Here is a 20,007-nt window from a genome sequence, read left to right on the forward strand (position 1 = left end):
TCGTACATTCTTAGCGGTCTGGGAATCGTCTTCTTTTTATTGAGAAATACAAAATGCACGTGCATGATGCGATACTGAATGAGAGCCAGCCTTCAATATATTTTAAAACAAACGAACCGTTGGATGTGAAAAATCACTTGTAATTTGAGACCTCAGTTCAAGTTGAGGCCAATAATGTTTCGCAAGGAGCAATCAGCTAGCATTGAGAAAGTTAATTCAGAACCAACTTTTGTTAATTTTAGATCCCGATTCAAATAATTTGTGAAAAGTTTCGAACCTTGGTACGGCAGAGAAAACCATTCCTATGAGGCTGGGCTTATATAGTTAGTTTTGATTTCCGACAACAAAATCTTACCAGAGGGGGAATCGGATGAGAGGACTATGGAGGCGCATGTCAAGGCAAGAGCAGGCACGCAATTCATGACCATAAAGCGAGCTTAGCACGTGATGTAACTTAAGCATACCCGCTCACACGAATAAATAAATACCAGCTATTTTACCAGCACGATCTTTTCCCCAAGCACGCACCCTGAGCTTATGTAAACTGCACAACTGCACAAAACATCAGATTAGGCTGTAAACAGTTAATCAAGATGGGCATGAGATATCAACGGTGGCGGTTACATGGCAAATAACAACCGAGCTAATATCATCAAAGACAAAGCGCCGCGCGGTTTCAGAAGGGATGCAGCGGTCCAGCTATTCAGAAGAAATGACCAAAGTTCACAAGAACGCTGAATTATTTATAGGTTTCCGTTAGTCATTTGAAGGTCTTTGAGTTAAGCGTGCGGTGGGTATTGTGACTGGCTAGTTATTCAATATGTTGTTCAGCTATCGCACTAACAAGAAATAAAGTAAATGTAATCTGTATTAAATTGATGCACTTTTTTCAGCCGAAAACTGTAAGGCATTTGCGGTAAAACGTAGAACAGTATGCTTCTTCATCACGAACAGGCATGCCATTGCAGTCATCGATTCATGGCGGGAATTTAGCGAGTCCTGGCGCACTAACTAATAAGGGTAATTACAAAATTCAAGTAAAGAATCTATCAAGAGTTGAACCTCTTGTTTTTATCCAGTAATTGCGATCGTGCTAACTACAAGCAGCTTAACTTCGACTCAAACCAAATATCTAACGGCACGGAAGCAGAACCGTTCGCCCTTCAGTGTCCTACGTAAAACAAATACCGGTAAACAAACATAACTGTCCCATCCGTAGGGATTATCTCCCCTCCAGCTTCCGACATCCGCACCCCTCTTAATCCCTTCCCCCGGCCGCGGTCAAATAAATCAGGAACAGGGAACTGATGACGGCGACCGCAGCGACCCGGGCGTCATCCGTCATCCGTCACTGGCGTCATCCGTCACCAGTCGTTGGCGTCATTACATCTCAGAGAGGATTAAGAGGGCGCTGTACCATTGGACGCTCACCTGTGAGATATTTTCCGGTCGAGTGGAAAGTTGACGCTAACCGCAGGACGACGAAAAAACAGGCGATTGAGCGGCCGTGTGGTCAAATCTGTGAGGGGGCAGGTTACTCCAGGGCAGCGGTATTTGAGGTAGAGGTGAAGCGCGCTTTACGAGTTGAAGTGTTGGTATGATGTGTAATGTATTCACTGGCGGATACAACAAATCGTCTTTGGTAGTGATTACACAATCACTTGACACATATGTTCGAAATCTCGCGGGTGAAATGTAGCGTTTTGACCGAAATAATGCTACACACAGCTGAGTAAAGGGCGTATAAATGACGCTAGACTGCCTTGACAGACAAAACAGCCTTTAAACTACTTTAGTAAACGGTATATCATGTGCTTTAGTGTTCTTAATGTCAATATCAACTTGTTTTGATAGTTAAAACCTCATTGCCTTTAACCCTACCATAAAAGCCAAAACCGGAACAAACGCTATAAAGACAGCTCGCATAATAATAAACGACCACAACTATGACCCTGAGAATCACATCATACATCATCTCCAAAGCTGAAGTGCCGGACACTCGGGGTCACACAGGCACCCAGCTCACCTCAGACCGGAACTCACCCCCCCCTGACGGCCGGCCGGAAGAACCCCCCCCCCCCCCGGAACCACACCACGAGGTCAGCGAGAGGTCACGTTAGGCAGACAGTACGCATGCGCGGTGACCTTGGGTGATAAGGTGCGGCCAGAGGGCGTTGGTGACAGGCTGGGATGTTACTGGGTGGATCGTGAAAAGGATGTGGGGGCCAGGGGTGATGTGCGAAGGGACTTCGATATAAGTAATGAGTTAAACCATATTAAACGGTTTCAATGTGGGGTTTAAAAGCATTTCTCCGCATTTCGTGTGACCATACTTATGGCATATGACGATATAGCTTTCAAGGCAAATTAGATTTAATTTCTGAAGAAAGTATCAATGAGACGACGTGAAGGAGTCAATAACGTTATCGAGAATGATCCAATAACCACCGACACCTGCGTGGTAGTATTCAATCGCGCATCATATGGAGATAATGTCTAAATCGTCACGATCAAATATATGTTTGGTTAAGGTCACACGTGAACAAACAGCCCCACCACACAAGGACTGTCTGGGATCATGAGGCCCATCATTAATCACATCCTTCCTGTTCGCTATGTCCTCCAATCGCCTCCAAAAGGAACCAGCTGACTCGCCAGTCGCCACTCTCCCCCCCCCCCCCTCCACCGACCCCTAACAACAGCACCCCTCCCCCCGCGCACTTCCTCCCCTCGGCGACCCTGAACGAGAGCTGCCATCTCCATCTATGGACCGGAGGGGTGCCGTCCACTGGCGCGTCCGCCTAGTCATTGAGCCAGGGTCGCCGTCCAGCGACATAGCGCTGGACTGACATTGACCTACATACTGTCCTCATCCTGGACCAAACGTGCGTGCGAGCGCCGCGCCGGCGGAGGGGGAGGGGAGGGGACCTGCGTGAGCTGAGGGAGGGGGAGGGTACCCTCCAGGCGGTTTGGTTCAGGCTGCTCGGTGCTGACCTCCATCAAAGACTATCAACGCAAAGGACAGGAGGGGAGTGTGCGAGGGGATGGGGTACGCGATAGCCCGGGGGGGGGGGGTGCTGGCCGCTGATGCAATAGCCCTTGGTCGAGCCCGCGCACAGCAACAGAGCGCAGACACGAGGTTCGCACAATGGGTCCCATCCCGCCCCCCCCCCTCCGTCCCCCCCCCCCGGTAAGTGATGTCCGCTCCCCTGCCCTGAGGCCACAGTCAAGGTCCCCCGCCACCACAGACGGACGGAGGGAGGGTGAAGGGGATGGAGGTGGGGGATCCATCCATTCAGAAAGGAAGGAGAGCACGCGGTGAATCACAAACTCTACGAGTAATTTCTGGGCCACTACCGAATGTGATGTGGAGGTAAAAAAATGTTGGTAAAAACAGGATCGCACTATGTACATGCGAATGACATAGCCTTTTGGATATTTGAGTATTGAAATCGCACTACAGTTATCTATCAATCACGGCAGTGAAGCCATCATAGCTCATCATATCTTAGATATCTCCTCCTCCTGAGTTACGTCAGTCCTGTTTGACAATGCTCCTTGTTCGATTTTAAATGTTGTTCGATTTTAAAAAGGTAGTGTGCCACCTTTGAAAGATTTCCCATTTTATTTTTCCTAGGATAAGAAGCTTCTGTTTTTACCTAATATCGCAAAAAAATCAAAAATGGGCCTGGAATAGTGCCTTTTTCGCCTAAAAGTTTATCGGTTTTTCGATATGTATAACTGTAGTGGGCTCACCTGCAAACAGGCGTCGGCAACAATCGCGAATGCGGCGCACATGTGACAATAAGCAAAGGTCATTATAGTGTTACGACGTACGGGAATGAGTTATCAGCTGTCTAATCGTAGACTACACAATGTCGAGCCTTAAAGGTAGTGTGCCACCTTTGAAAGATTTCCCATTTTATTTTTCCTAGGATAAGAAGCTTCTGTTTTTACCTAATATCGCAAAAAAAAATCAAAAATGGGCCTGGAATAGTGCCTTTTTCGCCTAAAAGGTTTTCGGTTTTTAGATATGTATAACAACTGTAGTGGGCTCACCTGCAAACAGGCGTCGGGCAACAATCGCGAATGCGGCGCACTTGTGACAATAAGCAAAGGTCATTATAGTGTTACGACCATACGACGTACGGGAATGAGTTATCAGCTGTCTAATCGTAGACAACACAATGTCGAGTATTGGTATTGTTTACCAATACCAATGCCCGTATTGGTATTGTTTCTTTTATTTGGCTGTCGAACATTATTTATGGTTTGAAATATGATTTTATGTAAAATAATTGATATGAAAAAGCCTTCTTATAAGTTATGACCCCATTTCACCACACGCAAGTGGCAGAAATGACAATGATCAGCTGACGCATTTTTCTTGGCCGAAGTCAGAGCGCGCGGCCCGACGCACCACGCGTATTTGGAAATTCCGACCTCGACGAGCATCAGAAGCCACCTAACAGGCGTGTTCGAAACCGCAGGAGATGATGATGAACGGGTTTATCGAAACTTGAATGGATGAGCATATCGGTAATAGCGATTTCAGTGTGTGCATTTATTGTTCATAGTGGTGTGAAATGTGGTTGGGGTACGACCGACAACCCGTCGGGGCGAATTTCGCACTGGGGTACTCAAAATTTGAAGAATTTAAGACGTTTCCATGAGTTTTGAAGGTATGGATAAGTTCTAAAAATCCGGTTCTCCTTATCCGGGTCATTAACTCCATATGGTCCAAGAAAGCTGGCACACTACCTTTAAACTGTAAGCCTGTATTGGTATTGTTTCTTTTATTTGGCTCTCGAACATTATTTATGGTTAGAAATATGATTTTATGTAAAATAATTGATATGAAAAAGCCGTCTCATAAGTTATGACCCCATTTCACCACACGCAAGTGGCAGAAATGACAATGATCAGCTGACGCATTTTTCTTGGCCGAAGTCAGAGCGCGCAGCCCGACGCACCACCACCGCACCACAAAGTATGAGCAGAAGCCGCGCCCAAAGCCAGGGCCCCGGTAACGTGAGGTAGCCGAGTCGGGGCAGCGTGCGCTGACCCAAGCCGGGGCCGCAGCTTTGGGCGCGGTCTACCGCATCCCCGCGGGCAGCCCCGGGCTATCACATGACACCGGGAGGACGCGCGGCTCCGGCTTGGGTCAGCGCACGCTGCCCTGACTCGGCTACCTCACGTTACCGGGGCCCTGGCTTTGGGCGCGGTCTACCGCACCACCTAACAGGCGTGTTCGAAACCGCAGGAGCTGATGATGAACGGGTTTATCGAAACTTGATTGGATGAGCATATCGGTAATAGCGATTTCAGTGTGTGCATTTATTGTTCATAGTGGTGTGAAATGTGGTTGGGGTACGACCGACAACCCGTCGGGGCGAATTTCGCACTGGGGTACTCAAAATTTGAAGAATTTAAGACGTTTCCATGAGTTTTGAAGGTATGGATAAGTTCTAAAAATCCGGTTCTCCTTATCTGGGCCATTAACTCCATACGGTCCAGGAAAGCTGGCACACTACCTTTAAGCCACGCCAAAAACCACTGCGTGGTTTGCTGACCGATCGGATGGTAAACTAAGTCACTAGAGCGTGCTTTCTAACTAATGGAAAAGGTTTGAAAAAAAAAATTACACGGACACTATTTTCAGCACGCTTCATCTTGATACCTACCGAATTGTTTATAGAAGTGTGAGGGTAGATACCCAAAACATCCCCATCAGTGGCTAACCGGATTAAGACCTACTCTGACAGGTAACAAACACGAAATAACACTGAACATAACATACGTGTCATGCAATATAAGCCAAGTAGAAAACAAAATGGCAAAACAAAATGTAAAAAACAAAATGGCAGCCTCAAAGCGTGGGAAAGGCCTACTAAACAAGAAGACGAAAGCAAGTGCAGTTATTTTTGCGCCGTATTTCTGAAAGACAAAAAAATATCTCGAAGCAAATTCATTCAACGCTGTTTATAAATACAATGACCAAAAGCTGTCCAAATCATCCAGCAATCAATGATCAGCCTACCAAACCAATATTTACTAGCCAGCTTCCACAGCAGTGGCTCGCCTAATACGTTCCATTTTCATTTCCAACGCGAACAATATCGACGATCGCCAAGCCACCTATAGTGGGTTCGATGGAGATCACAGCAAATCACGAGGGATCACGAAGAATCACGACAGATCACGAGGGATCACGGGGATACCGTCGGATGACAGGGGACCACATGGCTCTCTCGGCTCGCGTGATTGTCTGTGGCAGCGGTGCCGACCGCGACTCTCCGAGCTCCCGAGGCCCCGTGTCAGCCTCTGTGGTTACTTGGCCCGTTGGAGAGGAGCCGTTGGGTTCTGTGGCGGACCGCCGATTATCGAATGCGGTCTAACACCCGGTCCGTCACCCCGGTAGCACAGCTACAATGTCTCTGAACGCGGAACAAGACGCCAACACCGGCCAACGGTCGCTACAGGGACGGAAGCTGTGGTCGACCGGGGCAAATCCCCAGCCTGACCGGGCAAGATTGAGAAGGCGGAACGGCAGTCACCGGCGGTCAACGCTGGATTATTGGAGAGAAAGTTGGGCTGCGGAGTCAATGGCTGGGGTGCAAGCAGGGAAGTGATTAGGGCGGCATTCGATCATGACATTGAAACAGTAAGCGGCTTAGCGGCGTGCCTGCAGTGCTGGATGGTATTTGCATTTATTGGTTAATGGTTATTCAGTGAGCCGGGTTAATTAGCAGGTGCGGTGCGGTTTTTGTCAATCAGAAGCTGGCAGATTTTGTCAGCCAAACAGGACCGGATTTCCATATCACAAAGCATTACCTATCATTTCGCAGGCATCGAAGATAGCGCATGTTTATGAATTACTGTATGGATAATACACGTTTACAATCAAAAGTTAAATATTTTGATAAAACAGTGAGACCAAGAACAAAAAACGCAAATCCATATCGTAGATGAGATATATTGTAAACTAAAATAAAGCATTGTGATTGAAAACTAAACATATCAATACTAACTTTTCCTAAAGTCACTAAGTGTACATACCTATTAGTCCACTAAAATTCATCCGTGTCAGTCATTCATACAATTTCACACATCTCACACAAAACCAGCAATTACCTTCAATCACTCTCACTCGCTACCATCGCTCTACCCAACCAATCTATGGCCAAACATCCCCCCAGAGACAGGACCGTGACTGCACTTTCGCCGTGACAACAGACACCGAATCATGTTCAGAGGGCACTAAATCGAGAGGAACACGCATTTCGGCGACACCTTGGCGCCACAATCGTCTCGCGTCGTCCAAAACTGTCGCCAGGCGCCCGTCCGGCGAAAGGAAAGGGCGATTGAAAGCGTCATGGCACCACAGCGGGTGGCGAGAGAAAAGGATAGGAGAGAAAAGGAGGAAGGCAACAGTAATAAATATGTTTACAAATTATATACAAAAAGATAGAAGCATTCACGAAAGCGTTTTGAGGGAACGCGAATGTCCATAAACATAGCACTCAAGCCTCAAACGAGACCAAAAAAAGTGAAAGAAAAAAACACCAGCATACCTGCCATGGATCACGATAGGGAGCACTACACACGAACCAGGTGCTCCGAGCACCGACGAAATCCCTCGAAATCGGTACCAGTCCGCTGGAAACTATGCAAACAAGCCGCTATTTCTTATGGGAGCGCACCCATCTTGCGACTCGCACGTACAGTTCACGTGCGCGCGCGCGTGCAGGTCGCTGAAAAACTTTTGGTCGCGCACTGGCAGGACCAACCACCGAACGTTGGCATCCCGCTTAGTTGGAAAGCGAGTCAGTAAGACATCGGACGGTGTCGCTTCTTTGTAGTAAGCCCAGCTGGAAGGTACTGCATTTCCGCAACGGCTGCAACATAAATTGCAGCAGGACCCCCTAGACAAGACATGCAAAATCAAGTAAAATATTTCCCCTTCCCTGCGTAAATCATGACCCAAGCAGATCTGCGACCAGCCCTGAAAGAACTTTGCTGCGCTCTTCTTAAAATCGGCATTCGGTAGCAAAAAAAAAAAAATCTTTAAAATCTTACACCCGTCCTCAGGGATCCGCGACTCCTGCTTAAGCTTCAAGGGCGGATTATTGTGGTATTTGGCGATCCTATGTCATTTAGCCGGGAGAGACATGGATTATATGAAGACGAGGCCGAAAGATTGCATGTAGATCACGATAGATTTGGCTCCTTGAGACAGCGGGAAGGGCCAACTCGCACGAAAACAAAAGATCAGCTGACTAGCTTAACTTGGGACCTTTTACTTACTCTACTTACTACAGTCTTGACTTCCGAAGGTAAGAGCTATATTCAGAGTGCAGACCTCTAACTAACTGGATAAATCAGCACTTATGAACACTAAACAACAACAACAACAACAAAAATCGGAAGGAACCGATCGGCGTGAGAATCAAAACCACAGTTTCAATCAATCAATGCGAACAACTGAGTTACATCTCAGACCGTCTGAAACCACACCAAAGGCATGTCATCAATGCAAAACGATGCATGCAACGGAGGCTGGCAATGCAGACTTGCTTGCACACTAGCATAAATGCCATCATAATTGGATCTAATTCAGTATAGCACGCACTAGATGCGCACAAAGCTACACCGGTTTTGACCGCTCAGTAATGCTAATACTTGTTCAAAACCAGCCATGCCGAGCATTTGCTAAGATCGTCTTCACGTGCCGTAACCGAGCGATTTTTGGAAACACGCAGATCACGAAGCGTTCTATGCACCAATGAAGGCTCTGAATTTGAGGCGCACGCGACAATGACTTGGCGCTCGCAAGCGGTGATGCTTTGGAATCCGATCTCGTCACGGCCCTTGAAAATGGTCGAGGGATCTCATTGACTTTGAAGAAGAATTATGCCACCTCTTAGCAATTATTTAGCTCATATTGCTTTAGCACGTATTTCTTCCGGCAAACGAGAACGCATCTGACATTGCAAACAATTTGAGTCCCGGTACAACATTAATCAATGCCGGAGGTTAACTTAAACATCAGAGAAACAACAGAGACGTATTTAACACTGGCATCGCCGTTATTGACAAAAAAAAATCAGCCTAGTTATCGCTGCAGACAAACTCATCTCCTTAGGATTGTACCCGAAGGTTGTTTCTTCATTAGACAAACACTATTCTTTAGAATTGTGTTTTTCTATTGAAAAACAAACTGAGGGTGTTTCCATTTCGGGATAGGTATTACTTCAAACTGAAAGAAACTGACTTTGGTTGAGACTTGAGGGCATTTACAGAATTTGCAACCTTAAAAAAAACTCATACTTATTGATGAACGGACATATTTAGAAGTGAAGAAATTGTGTAAAGCGATTCAACGAGGAATATGTTATATGACACCTTTTTTCGAGAAAACGACGAAAATAATAGCAAACTTTTGAGAGTCCAGAAAGGTAAAATACACCATTTGTCTCTTCCTCGCCCCTAAAGCTATTCCTCAAACTATTCAGTGATCGCATATGGGTTAAAGGTATCAGGCACGCCGAACGCAGTTGCCTTGGAAAATATGGAGTTATCAGGATCGTCGCAGAAAGGTCGCCTAAGAAGACTAGCTCCAGCGCCAAAAGCCGTATTCGTCTGCAAAAAGTCGCAAATGCAGCGTTATCGTCCTATCTTCTGCGCCGAGTTGCAACATTCCGACAGAATTAGCTATCCTGCACCACAAAAAAATTGCACGCAGCTTGTCCCTTAAACCAAACAGCCAATAAGTACCAAAGTTATTTTCAGGTAACGAGAGATCCAACAGTGATAATTAGTAAAACGATAAAAACACCATTATTTTGAGGATCTCGGAGACAAATACGGTACCGACAAAAGAGGAAAAAATCGACAGCAGCGGTCGATGTCGTTTTGGGGTGGTGACAAACCTTTCGGCGGCACTTTGAGGTTCCAGAACGCCGCTAAATGCGTGTGAGCACCGCTCCACTCATTATGTGACACGCACAGATGGTACGGCACGAGCACGTGAAACAAACGCCACGCGACACAAATAACACGTGACTACCCCACACTGCACTATAAGCACTGTACCTAACAATGTACTGTAACACTGCACTCTAAGGTGGAAATGTAAGTATGTAGTCTGGAAATGCGCGTAAGCGGGTAAGTTTGCGGCTGTAAATTATGGATAATGGATAACTATCGCTCTTGGAAAATTGTTCGGTGATTGTTTGTAGGAATATCGGATCATCAACAATTCGGTGTTGTGTTTCAGATTTATTCGGATTTATATGTTGATAAGTCGAAAATCTCAGACTCAGAGTTTAGACAGCCAGGCCACTTCTGACATTGGCTATGGAGCGACTTCCAGTCATTCGGTAGCCAACAAGATAAGTGCCAGCAAAGTTAAACCACTCGCCTGGGGTCATCTTAGACCTATTGCCTTGCTTAGACTGCTTGACGATGAAATATCATTATCGTGTCAGCCGTACTAAACATTCGTGTACTGTGAGGTCCTGCGGATGCCACAGCACTGCACGTAATTTTATGCCGAGTCATGGCCCAGATTATTCAACAACATTGTGATGCTATGCATCGCATTGGTACTGCATGGTGTTGCTTCTAGACACTTACAACTTTAAAATAGATCATTTGTCGAGACATGAGAGGAAGGGAAAGGATATCAATATTGGAATAGGTAGGCAGACACTGAGTGAGGGTACACATTAACATAATGGTTACAACATAACGCTCGCTGGCACGTTCGGTGTCTTATTTAGGGAGTAGGTATATGTTAATACGGTTTGCAGCATCCATTACATACAGCAAATCTGAAGACAAGGCGCACAAACGAATGCCTGATAAATATAATGACACGAGACATAAGAATATGTATTAGTCTGTTTTCATCAAACTCTACTTCACCTTGCGATTATCTTTTTATCACTATTATCTTTCCCGTCGTAACATGGATCAATCACTTTTTATCATTATCTAGGTACCGTGGCTATTATAGCGTTACGACGTGATCAGACGAGAAAAATAAAAAAGATCTACACGATCTTCACAAACAAATCGTTCATTTTACCGCCTAAGAGCAGCCGATGTTCCCATGTTTTGGATGATCATGAGATAGAGTGATCAAGATCAGGCCATGGTTAGACAGTCACAAAAAGATCGCATGACAAATTAACACAGGATGTCGGACATTTCAGGTGTTTGGGAATTTAGCAATCAGCCGCTAAAAACGTGCTCAATTGGACCACTGTCGCAGAAAAGCGACAATCGACCCGTCGTATTTCTCAGTTCAGATGTACCATTATCCAATTTCATTTTCCAGTATCTCGAGGAACTCCACGAGTGAAGATCATAAACATATCGACTGCACGGGTGCTGATCTGTTTTACATGGTCACGGGCACGGCGGGTCAGTATAGCTTCAGGCGTTTACATCTCCTGCCACCTAGCGGTGAGAATTGTCAACTAGCCTTCGAGCGCAGCACATCGCACCATCTCGGAGAAAGCTTTCTCGTGGGTATTTGGCGGCTGCCTTTGCAAAAATAAAGATTTACCGTCAGTGATGCCATCCACATTTTTGCTCCATCCCAAGATCTAGACCAGAATTTCCCAAGATTCTCGTCTCGAATCCCAAGACTACCCATCGCATATCCTTAGGAGTACCATAAGTAAATCCATAGCTTATTTTGGACATATTAGTGTGTTTAGTATACAGCTTTCTCTTCCTCGGGTCCACCCTTGTCCTTATTGGCGTCTTTACAGCAGCTAATGTACCTAGAGGCCGGGGGAGGGGGAGGGGGTCGATCGGACTCCTACAGCTGATGTTCCTGACCGAGTATAAGAGCTTCACGAAAAATGAAGATGCTGGCCTAGACAACATGAAGCCGGTGGTATCTGATTCTATGGTTAGGTCATTCGTCGACCGTCAATGGTGGGTCAGGGACCCAAAACACAAGGTCCGAATCTGTTAGAACTTCTTGGAAACGAAGTCTGTGGCATTTTGGATTTATTTCGAAATTTGTCTCGTGACACATTTGGAGAAGCTAGGGTCAGGTGAGGTCAGGCTGTTTTAAAGTGTTTTTCACCACTGACAGTTTTGAAATATGGGCTCCAAAGTAAGCTCTTAAAAGCTTACGTGAATCCCGAAATCGAAAAGCCTATGCTGTGAATCTGCGTGTAAGCCAGTGCCCGCTGGGGCCCATAGATTTTCAAGCTGACGATGGCGAGGGGGTCTAAACGAGGACCTAACTCGTCCCCTGGACTATATAGCTACAAGACGTCAGCAGTGTTGTGAAGGTCGCAAGGCTACGCTTTGATTATTTTTGGTCCAGCAGAGCCCAGGGGTCAGGTGACCAGACACTCTTCCGAGGTCAAAGACAAATTGCCCTTATTGTGGTTCGCGGTCAACGGATAAGCCTCCATAGAGCAAAACCGTAAAATGAAGCGCTTTGTGCGGGGGCAGCTTTCTGAAATATTGTTTAGGCATAATGTTTGTAAAAGCTTTTCATAGCCACCCAACATCATGCCGCCAAACCACCCATCCCTGTTGATCGGTAGAGTTGGAAATTAAACAAATGAGCGCCAGTTGCGAACAGCGACTGAAAGCTGCTACTATACCCACAAGTAATGGTACAAAAATAATCCTGTGATCTCGGGAAAAGAATGCCTGCAAGAAACATCGCAAGCTTCGTCCGTTACTTCAATATGTTTGAATGCTATTAACCGTCCGTGAGGCAAATCCATCCTAAATTTATTATCGACCAAGGAAAAAGCATTTGACAGCATGAGAAGACAAAGTGAAATCAGCTTCTGCCAGATCCCAAGATATGCAGTGCAAATCACAAGATCCCAATGTTAATGTTCAAATCCCAAGATCTTGGGACAAATCCCAAGGAATGGCATCGCTGTTTACCGTGATTTGAAAAGGTCTTCATCCAAATTTCATCCTCCAAAGAGCGAAAAAATATATAAAAGGCCAAAGGTGTCAAATGGCGACGGCCGAGTGTCGACTATAATAAAGAAGGAATCAACTTCTCTTGACAGATGGCGGTAGGATCGTTTTTCCAGATGTCGCCACCTATCGCGGGTACGATCGACAGCACACCTTTAGCCGAAACGGTGCAAACAGCAGTACACCTCTACCCGAAATGGTACAAGCAGCAGTACACCTCTACTCGAAACGATACAAGCGACATTGCACCTACCAACAGTACCAACAACAGTACACCTCTACCGACACGCTAAAAACGACATTGCACCTACCAACAGCACAAGCCGACATTGCATCTACCAACAGTACAAGCAACAGTGGTGCACCTACTGACATAGGCGGCGGAACGGGGGGGGGGGCACCGGGGCACCGTGCCCCCCCTTGAATTCTGCAAGGGGGGCACCAATAGCAAGGTGCCCCCCCCCTTAAATTTGATGTATTAGTACCAGGAGCAGATTCGGGAAAACTCCAAGGGAAGGGTCATGAATCGAAGTGGTGCCCCTACCTATACCCAAAATGAAAACCTCAACGGATTTCGGCCACTTAATTTTGGTGGTGCCCTATTTTCAGTTTTCTATTTTCTTTATTTTTGGTTAGTCGTGTGATGACTGGTGCCTCTGCTAGGCCGCTGGTGCCCCTGGAAAGATTGTGGTACCTACCTACCCTGCCCCCTGACAAGCCCACGGTGGGCCCTGGGTGCCATGGGTCCTAACAGGCCCGTGGTGCCCCTGACAGGCCTGTGGTGTCCTTGCTAGGCCTGTGGTGTCCCTGGGCCTTGGCAGGTCTGTGGTGCCCCTGGCGAGCCTGTGGTGCCCCTGTTAGAACGCAGGTGCCCTTAACAGGTTTGTGGTGCCCCTGACAATCCTAAAGTGCCAACGACAGGCTTGTGGTGCCCTTGACAGGCCCATGGTGCCCTTGCGAGACTGGTGGTTCCCCTGCGAAACCGATAGTACCCCTGGCAGGCCTCTGGTGCCCCTGGCAGGTCTGTGGTGCCCCTGGAAGACCTGTAGTGCTTTTGCTAGGCCGATGGTGCTCCTGACAGGCCTGTGGTGCCACTGACAGGCCCGTGGTGCCCCTGCTAGGCCTGTGGTACCCCTGGCGGGCCTGTGGTGCCCCTGTCGGCTGTCAGGCCTGTGGTGGTCCTGGCAGGCATGTGGTGACCCCAGGCCCAAAGTCATGACCCATGTGACCTCCCCCCTGGGATTCGCCACTGATTAGTACTGCAATGGCTTCTTGGTAATTTGATACATGTAGGATTAACCCTCGCCAGGCGAGGGCCTTTTCCATAACACGGACGGCGAGGGGGGAGGGTTGGTACGACCCCCCTTGCGATTGGCTCCTATGGCACTTAGAAACGACAAATTTACAGGGTAGGTGGGTCCATGGGAGATCTCGCCCCTAGGAAAGTTTGGTGACTCTAAGTCAATATTTAGGGGGTTTTGGGGGTATGAATGCAAAAATTTTGCTTAAACATGTTAAAAATTTTTCGCTTATAACTTTTTACCTAGCAAAGATAGAGCAAAAATAAAAGCACCAGTGAACTCAGGACGTCAGTGCGCATCGAATGGTATACTTTGTTACCAATTTTAGTGAACTTTGGAATTCAGTTGCCGCTAAGCTAGTCCAATTTTACCCTGACCTTGTACCGGTTTTTGTGACCTGGTGACCTGACCTGAAATGACTGGGACTTCAAATTTTAAGGAAAGGTGCGAAAATGTTGCCCCAGAAGGTATGCCAAATTTGGCGTAGCGCCGCCGTTTTTACGTTATTTGCGAAAAACTTTGGGGGGGTTGCATCAACCCCCCTCGTCGGGCGAGGGTTAATGGAATTTATCAAACGAGAATAAGAAAGAGACAAACACATAGGTACTTGAGGATCAGCTTCAAGTTAACCACACATACGGGAGTGTTCTGCCATTTTCGTTTAGTAAAAAAAAAAAATAGAAAAAAAATCATCGTGTCAGGGCTGTGACGAAAAATAAGTGGCCTAAATCCGATGAAAAAAAACAGGATTTGGGGGTACCCTAGGTTTGGCTCCTTGAGCTGGTGCCCCCCCCCCCCTTGTCTCAAATCGTTCCGCCGCCTATGCCTACTGACAGTACAACTGATAGTGAACCTACGAACAGTAAGCCCACATACGGTACAGACGAAAGTACACTTACAGACAGCACGAGTAACAGTGCACTTAACAGTGGGCTACAGACAGTAGGTACGAGCGCCAGTACACCTAGACTCTGAAGCACGCAAACTGTTGCAGCAATGCTTGGCAAAAACATATCACTCTAAACATTTTACAACATTGCATAATTGGAGATGTGCACTGCATATGTGTGCTAAAGCTAATTCTATTCCAAAAAAAATAGCATGGCTTGTCACTCAGACTAATGTTTTAGCCCCAAAACTGTTGAACTGTAGGATCCTTGATGTTTTGATATTGTACCAGTGGAAATATGCTGTGTCTAGTCGGGAGACACTGTTTCTATTGACTCCTCAAGATTTGAACTATGTATAACTAAATAGGTGAATGCTTTAAACAGCTGCAACTGTTCTTACTGACAAGAAAATAAAATTAAATCTGGCCTGTTTAAAGGGAATGATTCTCCCTGCTCCATAATTGCCTATATCCACTACCTATATGGTATGATCAGTCAGATAACAAAGCAAACTGCAAGACCAGAAAATTGAACAGAAAAACAAGTGCTGAGAGAAGAAGTTTAGAGGGTTGAACGTCACAAAATACCTGCAAATGCTTTGCGTTGGGTAGATAGGTACCAATTAATCATCTATTGAAAGGGGCAAACATTGGAGACAAGCACTGCTACAAGTCATACCAACATTTTCTCATCCCATTTATTTGCTGAAGTTATTCATTGGCAGAATTGTTGGGTCAGTGGATAGCAGATGGCCATGGGCATTGGATAAATATAAATTGTTGTAATTGTAGCTGTAAGTACTGCAACTTCTGCTACACCCAGGGCTGCGGAGTCGATGGATTTTCGGCGACTCCGACTCCGACTCTGACTCCGGCTTTCAAAAACCAGCTCCGACTCCGACTCCGGGCAGAATTGTCGACTCCGACCGACTCCAACTCCCGACTCCGACTCCGCAGACCTAGCAGGGCTGCGGAGTTGACAGATTTTCGGTGACTCCGACTCCGACTCCGGCTCGGGTTTCTAAACTCGACTCCGACTCCGACTCCGACTCCGGTCACAACTGTCGACTCCGACCAACTCCGACTCCGACTCCGACTCCGCAGCCCTGGGCCTACACCATCACCATACATCATTGCTGAGCATGCATATGAATCAAACACAGTCTCTTATCTAAAACCCAATGATCTGGCATTGGGACTCACCTGCCCACAGCGCCGGGAAACTCCCTCGTCAGCCGGGTCACCAGGTACACTATGAACCACTCGTCGTCCACACAGTCTGCGTAGCAGGTCCGACCCCACAGGAATGGAGGAAGCACATCTGTGGAGTGGAAAAGATGGATGTGATCAATTATTTGCTGCTGGGATAAGAAAACAGTACCTGCATCAGACAATGAATGAATTCTTTCCATTGAAGGTACCTACCTACTATGAACGTCAAACCCCTTGAGACCCCACTTTTTTGCGATAATTTTTAAATGCGTCAACTTTCGTTGACAATATTCTGGCAATGTATGTTTCAGAACCTGCCGAAACTTTTATTACTAAGGTACTTTGACGCCAAACGATTATGGAAGGTACTTCTCATTCACTCGTAATGTTAAGGTCAATTCAGGCCCGGGCAGAGGCTTGCGCTCGGCCACACTCGAGCCCCGCCACCAGCGCCATCTGCTCTAAATGCCATCTACCAGCGCCCGCTACCGCTACCAGCTACCGCCCACCATCAAGCCTGAATGGAGCGAGAGACGTGAGTGACCGGTCGCCGGGCAAGGAGCGCCGGAGGGGTAGGGCGGAGCTTAGCGCTGACGTCATTACGTGGCTCCGCCCCTTGAGCGCGTAGCCTCTACCCAAACAGCAGATTCGTTCCGTGAAATTTAACATTACGAGTGAATGAGAAGTACCTTTAATAATCGTTTGGCGTCAAAATACCTTAGTAATAAAAGTTTCGGCAGGTTCTGAAATACACATTGCCAGAATACTGTCAACGAGAGTTGACGCATTTAAAAATTATCGCAAAAAAGTGGGGTCTCAAGGGGTTTGACATCCATAGTAGGTACCTACCCTTCAAAGCTGGATAGAACAATTTTTCTGAGAGGGATGATGATGATAGTGGTGGTGCTTAAGTACAGATTATTAATGGCATACAAAAATTAATGACAACTCTTTTGAATCCGTAAGTGACAGCAGCAACTCTAATAGTATTGACGCATTATGGGCTATTTTAGGTTGGACAGTGCGTAGTTTCAAGCATGGTTTATAATTCATAGCATAAAAAACAGTTGGATTAAGCTAAAGAAGGTTGTTCGCCATCATTCATACCTTTTCCACTTTCTGCACTTGAGCAAGCTTTGCCACTAGGCACCAGCTGGAAGCCAGATTCAGGAGGAACATGAAGGGCAAATGGCTCATTCTGCCAGATGTATGCCTCAAGATCACTCTGCACAGTACTCATGCATTTATCTTTGAAGTCTTTCAGTCGCTCATGAGCCTCAGCCCTGGTCGAACAGGAGGAAAGTTCAGGAAAAATGAAATATTCCACAGTATTGTCATCGACGTCACGTTTCCAGGCCGACACGGTAGAACGCGATGCAGTCGCCATTGCTCCCAAAGTTCCAAATCGACTTCCCAAAATGCAACGATATCACACGAAAAAAGCAATCAAAATAAAGCACTGCCCAATCAATTCAGAACGCAAATAATAAACATCAATATCAATGTAAACCGTGCAAGGCCACACAGCAGAGGGCCAGAGAGAGCGCGCCTGAAACTCTGCGCCATAAACGAATCAAAAGCGTCAGAGAGACAAACAAATTGACAAAGAACACACAAACTAATTACTTAACTAGTCATATAATGTATTTTCTCTCTGCACTTATGTGGGCTCAATTTCTGTATATTTCCGGTATTTTGATATTTGATTTATAATTATACACAGGAAAACAAAACTAATATCATTTTAAATTAAAGGGGTGTTCTTTAATCCAAGGAAATCCGCTTAACCCGCGCCGGGACGGGGGTGTTTGAACACCCCTGACCCCCCCCCCCCCCCGGCGGTTTTTCGCAGATTTCTCAAAAACGGTGGCGCTCCGCGCCGATGTTTTTGGCCCACCTGTTCATGCATCTTTTCTACACATGTGAAAATTTCAGACACAGGGCTCTAAAGGTCAGGTCACCAGGTCACGTCAAGTGACCTCACCTCAGAAAAAGTTGCAATCCTCGTCATAGCTACACCGACAGAACGATCGCCTTGAAACTTTCAGCCATTGATAGGAGTAGCAGTATGTGCAAAAGTATATCTCGGAATTTTGATATCGGTGACCTAGGGTCAGGTCAATTTTGCGACCTTTAAATAGGTAAGTCAATGGAAGAAAATTGAAATGCGCATAAGCTTATTTTGGACGAATTCTGTTCAAAACCCTCTCAAACATCGGTTCATAGGTAAATGACACACTGAATCGGAAAAATGCACCTGTGATTCCTCAGTGTGCCCCTGAGGTCATCTCAGGTCACGAACGGTTACCAGCAGTTTTTGGGCTATAACTTTTGATAAGGACGTGCTAGAGCGACGAAAACACGTCAGATGTATTCAGCTCGACGATACAGATCCACTGATATGCAACATGACCCTTTTCGGTCAGGTCATGACCTTGACCTGAGGTCAAATTTTCAAAATGACCTCTCAAGGTCAACAAATAGCTCTTTCGACGCGTCTCGACGAGAGGAACACGATGCTGCCAAATGTAATGTCGTGGTACTCTTGTGTCAAAAGTTATTGCCGAAAACAGTTTTCGTGAAAACTGCTATTTTTACGGTTTTTGCCCTCTGGAGGCTAAACCGTTGACCTGAGGTCAAATCTAAGAACAGTACCCGGAAAGGTCTGTAAAAGGGCTATCGAATGCGCTTTTCTGCGGCGCTGCAACTCTATTGGTTTCCGAGTTATAGTTCGTTTTTTTTCAAAAGGACGCTGGCTCAAAGTTCATTATCGAAGCTCTCACGTGAGTTTTGGCAACTTCAGCGTCTGGCTAAGAATTTCTTGCCGAAAAAAAATGATCAATTTCAAATTGTGTTCAGTAAATACAGACACGCATCCTATTCAAACAAATATACCTTACTTTGACACCATTTGGCCCGGTAAATGTTATCACTCGTGCGGCACCCGTCACAGTCGTGGGACATCAATTATATTTAAGCATAGAATACAGCACAGCATCATTCATGAAGAATACTGTGATGAGGGCAATTATGTAATTCTTATATGTAAAATATTCCTAAACACTTATACTATAGTTAACATATATGGTCCGAATGATGACCGCCCGTCCTTTTTCGATCAGCTATCCAAGAGGTTGGAGGATTTGCCTACGGAGAATCTTATAGTTGGCGGCGATTTTAATTTCGTTTCAGATTACACCATTGACTCCAACTATAGTAGACAAAACAACCCAAGGGCAAACAGAGCGTTCTCAAAGCTAATTGAGCAACATGAGCTGGTAGACACATGGAGGCAAATGAATCCTAATCATGTAGGTGGTTTCACCTGGATGAGGAGAAATCCTTTTAAGCACGGCAGGGGCGGATCCAAGGCAGTGTCCCAAAATTTGTAGATGTGGGTGGGAAACGACATCCAAATGAAAATCATTTTCCACTCTCACCTCCAGTTTTCAAGCCCAATTTTCCACTCCCAATTCCACCGAGAAGGAGCAATTGCGTGAATGGTTGTTTTGCATCTGTCACAATTGTAGAAAGATTAATATTTTTGATCATTTTCCCACTCTTTTTGGGCCTTACCTGACCGACAATTTTTCACTCTCATCCTTTTTTGGTCAGCAATTTTCCCCTCTGACA

At 46.2% G+C, this 20,007-nt stretch overlaps 1 protein-coding gene across 2 annotated transcripts in view; it reads right to left on the minus strand.

Annotated features, from left to right (window-relative positions):
* The window catches only part of LOC122393219 (protein ecdysoneless homolog), a 108,330-nt gene extending 90,430 nt beyond the window's left edge, over window positions 1-17,900 (minus strand). For both annotated transcript variants that reach the window (XM_043389047.1, XM_043389048.1), the window contains exons 1-2: window positions 17,482-17,900; window positions 16,366-16,483 (exon numbers count right to left, since the gene is read on the minus strand). In XM_043389047.1, coding sequence (XP_043244982.1) covers window positions 16,366-16,483; window positions 17,482-17,761 — 398 coding nt within the window. In that variant the 5' untranslated portion in view covers window positions 17,762-17,900. The remainder of the gene's footprint in view (window positions 1-16,365; window positions 16,484-17,481) is intronic.
* Window positions 17,901-20,007: the final 2,107 nt, after the last annotated feature.

This window comes from Amphibalanus amphitrite, unplaced genomic scaffold, assembly GCF_019059575.1.
Source record: "Amphibalanus amphitrite isolate SeventyFive unplaced genomic scaffold, NRLGWU_Aamphi_draft 000524F_arrow, whole genome shotgun sequence".
NCBI lineage: Eukaryota > Metazoa > Arthropoda > Thecostraca > Balanomorpha > Balanidae > Amphibalanus > Amphibalanus amphitrite.